Consider the following 11,202-nt stretch of genomic DNA (forward strand, 5'->3'; position numbering starts at 1 on the left):
CTTTGCAGTTTGAAATTTGATGGTACCATAAGGCAACATTGAGCAGACCTTTGCCAACATGATAAGCGACGCCATGATTACCTGGCCACGTACAAAATCTCCACCGTTTTAAATATATTATAGAGGTTAGTAGAAGAGTTATTAGTTCACCTTCAGGCCTCATGCACACCAGCTTATAAAAATAAGTAACCTTTTTTTCTACCAGAAAAAAAAACACCTCCAAAGTTACAATATGTATGCGTTTATGCACATATGGCGTTTGAGCATAAATGCATTCTATTGGCAAGAATATTAAAGTGGAACTGAAGTAAAAAAAAAATGAAGTTCTGCTAGATCACTTCAGGCTGACCCCTTTGGAAGATATAGCTATGTAAAACAAAAAATTAAAATTAAGTGCATCGCATACTAGCACATTATCAGAGACTTACTTCAAAACGAAGTCCTCCACTGCAGCACCGTCACCGCTGAGGGGGCTTCCATCTTCCCCCGGTCTTCCTTCCGGGTTTGCGGCCCCTTACTACGAGTGGCCGGGGTCGCAATGACTTCACTCCCACTCATGTGCACGGGGAGCCGCCATTCACGGCACGGGCACTGAAGGTCTGGCACTGTATGCCAGACCTTCAGAGAGCACACGCCAGTGACGTCACCAGCTGCATACAAGTGCAACAGTGCAAGTTTAGGAAATATTCAAAGTACCTACAGGTAAGTCATGTTATAGGCTTACCTGTAGTTATAAGTGGTATAACAGAGTTAACTACCACTTTAGTTTTGATAGCATAATTTTATAGTTAGTCAGGTTGAAAAAAAAAAAAAAAAAAAAAAAGGACAAGTCCATCTAATTAAAAAAAAAAAAAAAAAATACAATCCCATATACACAAATCTATACCCACAGTTGATCCAGGGGAAGGGGAAAAACCCCAGCAAAGCATGATCCAATTTGCTCCAGCAGGGGAAGAAATTCCTTTCTGAACCCGAGAGGCAATCAGATATTCCCTGCATCAACTTAACCTATAAAATGTTAGTACATTTAGGAAAGAATCCAGGCCTTTTTTAAAGCAACCTACTGAGTTGGCCAGTGCCAGGTCTTGAGGGAGTCTATTACACATTTTCACAGCTCTTACTGTGAAGAAACCCTTCCATATTTGGAGACTAAATCTCTTTTCCTCTAGACGTAACAAAAAAAAAAAAAAAAAAAAAAAACCCCTTGTCCCCTATGATGACCCCAAAGTGAATAACTGAACACCAAGTTCACTATATGAACCCCTTATGTATTTATACATGTTGATCATAACCCCCCTTTAATCTCCTCGTCTCAAAATACATTTGGTTCCCCTAATCTTTCATCATAGCGGAGCTCCTCCATGTCTCATCAGTTTGGTTGCCCTTTTCTGCACTTTCTCCAGTTCCCTGATATCCTTTTTATGAACTGGTGCCTAAAACTGAACTGCATATTCCAAATGAGGTCTTACTAGACCTGCACGATTAATCGTTGAAAAAAAAAAAAAAAAAATGAAAGAAATTCCCCCCCCCCCCCCATACGATCTTAAAACAGCATGTCCTCGATTCCGACATCCGATTTGCATCCTTTCCGATCAGTTCAGTTTTTTTGAACGGAAGAGAACCCTATTTTTCTTCCGTTTAAAAAAACAGAACGGACGCAAAATTGGATGTCAGCGGTGTCATCCACTCACATCCGCAGTCCCATTGACATACATTATCTCCGTTTATCATCCACAAACGCATGGGATGATAAACGGACATACGGACAGGATGACACAAGTGTCACACGTGTCCGTAAAAAAAAAAAAAAAAAAAAAAAAAAAAAAAAAAAATGTGCCGGAGCAGATCAAAAAGAACGGTCCGCCCCGTGTGAAAGGACCCATACAGAGCCGTTCTCACTCAGCAGTAAATAAAAAAAAAAAAAAGAGCCCTGACAAATGTTTATCAACATTGTTAAGGCTGCGAGAGAACTATGAACACAATGCTTTACAATGTATCATTTCGTTCTTTTAGATCAAAAAGGAATGATCTTCTGACTGTGAGGGCAGTTTAACCTCAAAGACCAAGCCTTTTTCTGACACTTGTTGCTTACAAGGTAAAAAAAAAAAAAAAAAAAAAAAATCTATTTTTTGCTAGAAAATACTTACAACCCCCGAAACACACTATATATATATATATATATATATATATATACACACACACACAATTTTTTTTTATTATTTTTTTTTTAAATTATTAGCAGAGACACTAGAGAATAAAATAGCGATCGTTGAAATTTTTTATGTCACTGCATTTGTGCAGAAGTCTTTCAAATGTAGTTTTTAGGGAAAAAATACACTTTAATTAAAAAAAAAAAAAATGAAACCGTAAAGTTAGCCAAATTTTTTGTATAATGTAAAAGATGATGTTACGCCGAGAATCGTGATCTTTAATGAAGGTAAAAAAAAAAAAAAAAACCTTGTGCGTTTATAATCACTTTAAAGAGGTTGTAAACTCGCATTTTTTTTTTTTTCACCCTGCAAGAGAAAGACATTATGAGCTAGTATGCATCGCATACTAGCTCATTATGCAATACTTACCTTAGAACGAGCCCCCGCCGTGCCGCTCACTCACCTCTATGACGGTCAACATGTCCAGTCGCCCGTCTTCCGGGATCGCGGCATCCGGCCATCTGATTGGCCTGGGCCGCGGTGACGTCACTCCCGCGCACGAGAGCCGACAGTCACTGCACGGAACTCTTTAGGAACGGCACGAGCGGCCGTTCCTTCAGAGCGCATGTACCAGTGACATCACTGGCTGCATGTAAGGTAAATATCTCCTAAACGATACATGTTTAGGAGATATTTACAGTACCTATAGGTAAGCCTTAATATAGGCTTACCTAGGTAAAAGTGTCAGAGGAGGGTTTACTTCCTCTTTAAGTTCTGTGTGCGCATCAGGCCTTATAAAACTTACAGTGCAGCTGAGTGGCCCCAGTAGTTTACAAATCATAGTGCAGTATAAAGAATTTTAGCTTCCTTAAGAGGTTGTAAACCCAATTTTTTTTTTGTTCACCCTGAAAGAGAAACACATAATGAGCTAGTATGCATTGCATACTAGCTCATTATGAAACACTTACCTTAGAACAAGCCCCCGACGTGCCGCCCGCTTACCTCTATGACGGGCGACATGTTCAGTCGCCCGTCTTCCTGGATCGCGGCATCCGGCCATCTGATTGGCCGGAGCCGCGGTGACGTCACTCCCGCGCGCAGGAGCCGACTGTCACGGCACGGGGCTCTGAAGGAACGGCACCAACGTCACTGGCTGCATGTAAGATAAATATCTCCTAAACGGTACATGTTTAGGAGATATTTACAGTATCTATAGGTAAGCCTTATCATAGGCTTACCTATAGGTAAAAGTGTCAATCAGGGTTTACTTCCTCTTGAAGAGCTGGCTCACCCTAGAATTCCTACAGAATGCACCTGCATTGCTGTGCAATTTGAGTGCAGTGCATTTCCAGCTCATTCCTTTGAACGGTCTGAAATCGCACAGCATCACACCAAAAATAGATCACGCACTACTTAAAAAAAAAAAAAAAAAAGCACTGCAACTGGATCGCATGGTACTATGGTACCATGCAAATGTACTGCGCTTGCAACCAACATTTGGGGGGTGTCGCTCACATTGCATGGACAACAAAAGCATTCTGAGTGATCATCGCCCTCCTTCCTATGATCTATGAATGAGATGTTAAGTATGACCCCGTTATCGTAGCACCAAGCGAAGCAATGCTGGGACAGGTGGAGCGCCCTGCAAATGTGCTGAATTTTGGGGAGAAGATGTGCGAATAAGCAATACTGCAGCTCCACACTTGTTTATGTGATGGAGGCACATACACTACATCTGTCCCAAGGAAGGAGGCAATCACCTAGAGTGCTTCTTTCTTGGCCAGGCTTTGCAAAAGAAATGGAGTAGCCTACAAGTCTGTAGTCCTTGGAAGGAAGATCAGTTTGTCCATACTGCACCATGATCTGTAAACTACTAAGAGATCTTTACTGAGCTGCAAATGTTATTATGAAGGTGGACTAACCCAGCATACAAACACTCTCTTGTAGTGTACGATGCAGGTAAAGTCTGACTATACCGTGCTTTAATCAGGTAGCTTACCCCCAGAGTTATCAGCAGATTAATAGCAATCACAATAGATCCATAGTAACTGAGTGATCAGACCACTGATCACAGCAATAAGACTTCATTACCTCTGCCCATGATGACTGTAGACCGGGCGAATCCAACACCAACCAGCGGTAACAAGGGACGGGATTGATCGCGATCACAAAGACAATCGCTGCATTAAAATCAACCAGAAAGTTTAAAGCCCCACACGCTACATGTACTTCGGACGCCGTGCCACAAACGACTCCGCCCAGCAAGCTCTTGATTGGATCACGTCGCTGTGTGTAAAGCGAACGGGGCTGCCTATTGGTAGAAAGATCAACGCCTACGTGCCCTCCCAAAATGCTGCCCAACCCACTACTCCACTTAGCGTACTTTTAAATTTCTATGGACAGCAATTTAATTGGCTCCAAAGGAGAGGCGGCTTCTCGCTGATTGGTTTACACAAGCCAAAGGCACAACGGAGCATGGAGCTGGAGGAGGATGTAACACTGACATTGTGAGAATGTGTGATCTTAGCATGCCAGTAAAAGACCTTTATCCTTTCACCTTCCTCTTCATTAGCATGAAACACTGCACCACCCATAATGGTGGAATTACATGTTGTGTACCTCCCAACTTTGTGACAACACTTTGACCTATTTTATTATCAATACTTTCCCTTTATTTTGGCTTTTCAAAACAACAAAATAATTTAAAAGTTATTTACTGGAAAGTATTCACAGTGCTTCACTTTTCCACATGTTGTTATGTTACAGCCTTATTCGAAAATGGATTAAATTCATTATTTTCCTCAGAATTCTACAAACAATAGCCCATAATGACAACGTGAAAGAAGTTTGTTTGAAATCTTTGCAAATGTATTAAAAATAAAAAACAAAATAAAAATCCCATGTACATAAGTATTCACAACCTTTGCTCAATACTTTGGTGAAGCAAATTTGGCACCAATTACAGCCTCAAGTCTTTTTGAGTATGATGCCATAAGCTTGGCACACCTATTTTTGGACATTTTCTTCCATTCTTCTTTGCAGGACCTCTCAAGCTCCATGAGGTTGGATAGGGAGCGTTGGTGCACAGCCATTTTCACATCTCTCCAGAGATGTTCAATCGAGTTTAAGTCTGAGCTCTGGCTGGGCCACTCAAGTTTATTAACCACTTTACCACCGGAGGATTTTGCTGTCTTCCGTCCAGGCCACTTTTTGCGATTCGGCGCTGTGCGACTTCAACTGACAATTGCGCGGTCGTGCGATGCCGTACCCAAACGAAATTTACGTCCTTTTTTCCCACAAACAGAGCTTTCTTTTGGTGGTATTTGATCACCTGTGCGATTTTTACTTTTTGCGCTATAAACAAAAAAAGAGCGTTTATTTTGAAAAAATAACAATATTTTTAACATTTTTTCAAATGAAATTCCCCCCAAAAAAGATGTAAAAACCAATTTTTTAAAAAATTTTTGGCCAATTTGTTTTCTGCTACCTATGTTTGGTAAAAAAAAATCGCAATAAGCGTATTTTGATTGGTTTGCGCAAAAGTTATTGCGTTTACTAACAAAGGGAAAGATTTCTGTCATTTTTGGTGTTTTTTTTTAACGCGTAATGGTGGCGATCTGCGATTTTTTTTTGTGGGACTGCGACATTGCGGCGGACAGATCGGACCCTTGACTGACATTTTTGACACTTTTGGGGGTACCAGTGACATTACTGCAGTAATCAGTGCTATATATATGCACTGTTACTGTAAAAATGACACTGGCAGGGAAGGGGTTAATTTTATTGGAGAGGGAGGGGTTAATGTATGCCTGGTGCTTACTGACGTGTAGGGGGGGAGGTGACTGAGTGAGTCATGGACAGATCGGATGTCCAGCTATGCTGAACAGTCCGATCTGTCACTCCCTGTCACTATGGAGATCCGTCCGCTTGTGTTTACACAGGCGGGCGGATCTCCACACTAGATCCCCGGCAATCGGGGCAGAGCAGCGGCGATCGCCGCTGCTCCTCCCCTGGCCCGACTCCCGCTGTGAATGAAAACAGCGGGAGCGAGCCTCCGGCGGCGCGCAAGCGCCGCCCAGAAGGGGGAGTGTCTGACGACGTTAATACTACGTCGTCAAACGATAACGAGCCACTCTGCCGCAGTAGTATTACTGTGAGCGGACGTAAAGTGGTTAATACAGTTGTCTCCTTTGTTATCTTGGCTGTGTGCCTAGGGTAGTTGTCCTGTTAGAAAAAGATGAACCTTCGCTCCAGTCTGAGGTCCACAACACCCTGGAGCAGGTTTTCATCAAGGATAGTGATGAGCATCGCATACTAGCATACATAACACATTATGAAATACTTACCTTATAACGAAGCGTCCACACGGTCGCCTGGACACCACTGAGGGAGCTGACATGTTCCCTTGGTGTCTCTTCCGGGTTCGACGGGGCCGCAATGATGTTACTCCCGACTTTCCGGAAATGGGCTCTGAAGGTCCGGCAAGATACACCGGACCTTCAGAGTGCATGCGCCGCTGGTGTCAGCGACTGGATGCAGAGTGAATATCTCCTAAACCGTGCAGGTTTAGGAGATATTATTTTACCTACAGGTAAGCCTTATCATAGGCTTACCTGTAGGTAAAAATTAAAAAGAGAAGCATACTACCACTTTAAGTATAGCAATTTTTGCATTACAAGGTTAGACAGATTAGGTTTAGAATGTGGCAGAGAGCAGGTTTAGAGCCGGTTCACATTAGCGCGACTTGTCAGGCTGACAAGTCGCGGTCCATTGACCGCTACAGGACCCGTTATAATAGGAGCGACACAAGTCGCTCCGACTTAGAAAAGGGTCCTGTACTATTTTGGGATGACCTCGGAGCGACTTGCATAGACTTCCATTATGTGAAGTCCCTGCAAGTTGCTCCGAAGTCGTGGTGCAATGTAATGCACAAGTCGCCCCCGAAGTAGTAAGGAGTCGTGTCGCGCTAATGTGAACCGGCTCTTAAGGTTAGTTAGGTTTTGCCTGAACTTCTACTTTAAATCTACACTGTATCCGAGTACTACAAACAAAAAATACCATCGAAAGGGCTTGTAAACCCTTGTTTGTTTTCTTTTTTTATCATAAAAATAACAAACATGCCTATACTTACCTGCTCTGTGCGATCTTTTTACACAGAGCAGTCCCGATCCTCTTCTTCTGTGGTGCCCCACTGGTGCTCCAGGCCCTTCCTCTTCATTTGGTGCCCCCGCGGAAAGCTGCTGTCACTGGGGGCACCCATGCAGGCTCGCTCCTGAGTCTTGCTGCTGCGTCCATTGACACAGACAGCGGGACTCTGCCCCACTCTTGTGTCACTGGATTTGATTGACAGCAGTGGGAGCCAATGGCTCCTGCGACTATCAACCTTCTCAATGAAGAGAGAGCCAGCAGGTGGAGCCGCTGCTCTTGTGCACATCGCTGGATCGGATTGGGCTCAGGTAAGAAAAAAGAGGGAGCTGCAGCACAGGTTTTTCACCTTAATGCATAATGCATCAAGGTGAAAAACCTTGAAGCTTTACGGCCACTTTTATTCATTTTTAATATTTAAAGCAAACTCCCCCATCCATCCCCCATCCAACACAGGCTACAGCTACTCTTTAACTGAGGACCCCCCCATTTCTGAAGACTCCTGAGATGTTTGACATAATTTACCGAAAATAAATGTAAAAAAAACAATGAACCCCTTGCCATACGCAAATATGAGGCCTCTCTGCGCCTGGCCCTTGGCACCGAAAGGCTGCATATTTGCGTGATTTGCAGTCAATACCGCTGTGCATGCCTTGTGGGCTCCCGGCACAGTTACTGTTGGCTAACCGAAAGCTCCTGATCGCTGCTTACAAACTGGAGTTTTTGGATCAAATGGCCATCGTGATTGGCTGTCACATGATCTTAAACCCCGCCCTGCCTCCCGACATCCTAAACCTCTTAAAGGGGCAGGAGGGGCTGGTGTGAAGAGGTTAAATATGACATACTTTCTTATCTATTTACTAATGCTAGCAGCATACGGATTAAAGTGGTAATAAACCCAAAACAAACAATTATTATATTGCAATTTACAATTTCTTAGGCATGATGGCTGCATTCAGTTTCTTTATTAGGCTTTCTTTCTTCTATTTTCATCTGGTGATCCAGCCAGTAGGTCTGTTGTTTTTCAAAAGAACAAGCTCTCCAGCAGAACATATCAGTTACAGAGATGGGAGAAACCATTTAACACCAGCAGGGGATCTTACATAGATCAGCTTTTATTTATTTATTTATTTATTTTCATCCCAAAAGAAAAAAAAACTGTTTGCTGTAACTGTTTTTAAAATTATTCTAAACACACATTGTTTAATTTACATTGTTCCTTCTATTTCTGTAAGTGGATGATGATACTGTAATTATTTTAATAGAAAAAAAAGTACCCTTTTTCTCACCGATATACAGCTATCACATGATCCAGCTCTTTCCCAGCCTGTCTGCAGGGAAACATAAAATGGAAGAGCGTATAGTCATCTGCTGCTGGTCACATGTTCAAAATAAAACAACCTTTGGAATACAGAGTAAAAATAAATTATATCAATAAACTTTTTTAAACTGGTATACAAATGTATATTTGAAATAAAATTAATTTTGGCAATAGCATGGTGTGGGTGGATTTCTGCCAATCACAGGCTGTAGCTCTATAGTCACATGGGCTGCTCAGATTTGATAGGGAGGAAATGCTGAGCATAAACACTAACTGAAAACTGAGCATGTGCAGAGTTGCCATCACAATTGCATTATTCCTAGCTGAATTGGTGACATGAACAGAAGGGGGAGATAGAGAGCAGCAGGATCAACCAGGTTTTTTGCAGAATACCTAGAACGAATCTCATAGTGCCTGAGTGAGTATGAACAGCATGTAACACAGCATTTATTGATATTCTTTTTTATGATGTGGGTTTAGTGACACTTTATATCTTAACACACCCAGAGGGGCACACATACCCTGCTGCTGGCCAGCTTTACACTGCTGCAACTTCTGAAGAATCATATTCCTTGTGTAAAAGCTCTAGCCTGTGCTCTTTGTCTTAGTAAATCTGGGCCTAGCCTTGCTATTTCAGTCTTGCTGCTGGCCAATTTTGTTTTGCTGTAAAATGCTAAGTGCTTTTGCTGTGCTATTTTGAGGCATGTTGAGGGGCTTTTCTGAGGCGCTTTTGAGGCATTTGCGGTGCGGTTTTTAAAGGGCAAGTGACTCAAAAACTGCACCAAAAACGCTGTGGGGCGTTTTTGAGCGCTTCCTATTTATTTTAACCACTTCCATACCGAGTCATGTAAAATGACGTCGGCAAAGTGGTTGTCTAGATCCGGGCCGCCGTCATATGACGTCGGCCCGTTCTAGCTGCTACTGCGCGCCCCCGGCGGCGCGCCCCCGGCGGCGCGCAGCGGCGCGATCAGGGATGAGGCTCGTCCCTCGGACATAGCCCATCCCTGATCAAGGTAAACAGCCAATAGAAATTGGCTGTTTACCACGTGATCGGCTGTGTCAATCACAGCCGATCACATGAGCGGCTCCAGCACGAGCCGCTCGTTCTCTCTGCAATGCGCGCCCCCGGGGGCGCGCAGAGCAGCGATCGGGGACGAGGCTCGTCCCTCGGACAGAGTCGATCCCCGATCTAGGTAAAGAGCCAATGAAATTGGCTCTTTACCACGTGACCGGCTGTGTCCAATCACAGCCGGTCACAAATGTCAACAGAGAACAGGTAACTAGCTGTCACCGTGTTCTCCTCCTCACACACTGATCCTGTGTGAGGAAGAGAGTGTGGTAACAGCTAGTTACCAACTACAGTGCACCCTAAACACACTGATTGCCCCCCCCCCCCAATAAAGAGCACCTGTCACTAGCCCATCAAAGTACCCGAGTACCTGTCACCAGCCCATCAGGTACTCAGATGACAGGTACTCGGGTACTCTGATGGGCTGGTGACAGGTATTCGGGTACTCTGATGACAGGTACTCGGGTACTCTGATGACAGGTACTCTGGTACTCAGATGACGGGTACTCGGGTACTCTGGCAGGTACTCGGGTACTCTGATGACAGGTACTCGGGTACTCTGATGACAGGTACTCGGGTACTCTGATGACAGGTACTCGGGTACTCTGATGACAGGTACTCGGGTACTTTGAGTACCTGTCAACGGAGTACCCGTCATCAGAGTACCTGAGTACCTGTCACCTACCCATCAGAGTACCCGAGTACCTTCCACCTGCTCATCAGAGTACCTGACGCCTGAAGTACCCGAGTACTTGCCGCCTGCTCATCAGTACCCATCACTACTTATCAGTACTCATCAGTACCTATCACGTATCAGTACTGATCATCAGTACCCATCAGTACAGTATCACCTATCACCTATCAGTATCAGTACTACTCATCAGTACCTATCACCTGCCTGTCACCTGCCCATCAGAGTATCCGAGTACCTGTCACCTGCCTATCGGAGTACTCGAGTACCTGCCACCTGCTCATCAGTACCAGAGTACCTGTCACCTGCCCAACAAAGTACCCGAGTACCTGTCACCCTTCATACAGCCACCATGTCCAAGTCCAAAAAGGTTTATATACGTCCTCCGTTTAAACCTAAATACCGGTGTTATGGCAGCAGATAGCTGCCATAACCCTGGTATTTTTTTAAACGGTGGACGGTTGGCTTTCCGATAAGGGTGGTCCCAGCGGCGGATTCGCTGTGGGATCACCCTTCCGGGATGGCGGAAGAGGCGCCCCCCCCCCCTCCCGAAGCGTTCCGGTCCTTTTCCCCGCTTACCGGACCCGCCGGCAGCGGGGAAAACGATCCGGTCCCGAATCCTCACAGACAGGATGTCGAGTGAGGGCAAGCTTGCCCTCACTTGACTCTATGGTCTTGGAGGACCGGAGCTACGGAAAATGTTGTTGCCTAGCAACCGGTTTAAAGGTCCTTTTTTTTTTTTTTTTCATTTTATATTATAATTATTTTTTTTTTTTTTTTTATCTTTTAGTGTACTTGTGAGATCTGAGGACTTTTTGACCCCAGA

The 11,202-nt window shown here is 44.1% G+C and overlaps 1 protein-coding gene across 1 annotated transcript in view; it reads right to left on the reverse strand.

The window, feature by feature from the left end:
* KMT5A (lysine methyltransferase 5A) overlaps window positions 1–4,387 on the reverse strand; it is a 44,850-nt gene extending 40,463 nt beyond the window's left edge. Inside the window, exon 1 of the mRNA XM_082275780.1 lies at window positions 4,242–4,387. Coding sequence (XP_082131906.1) covers window positions 4,242–4,251 — 10 coding nt within the window. The 5' untranslated portion in view covers window positions 4,252–4,387. The remainder of the gene's footprint in view (window positions 1–4,241) is intronic.
* Window positions 4,388–11,202: the final 6,815 nt, after the last annotated feature.

This window comes from Pelophylax lessonae (genome assembly GCF_965119305.1).
Source record: "Pelophylax lessonae genome assembly, chromosome: 1".
Taxonomy (NCBI): Eukaryota; Metazoa; Chordata; class Amphibia; order Anura; family Ranidae; genus Pelophylax; species Pelophylax lessonae.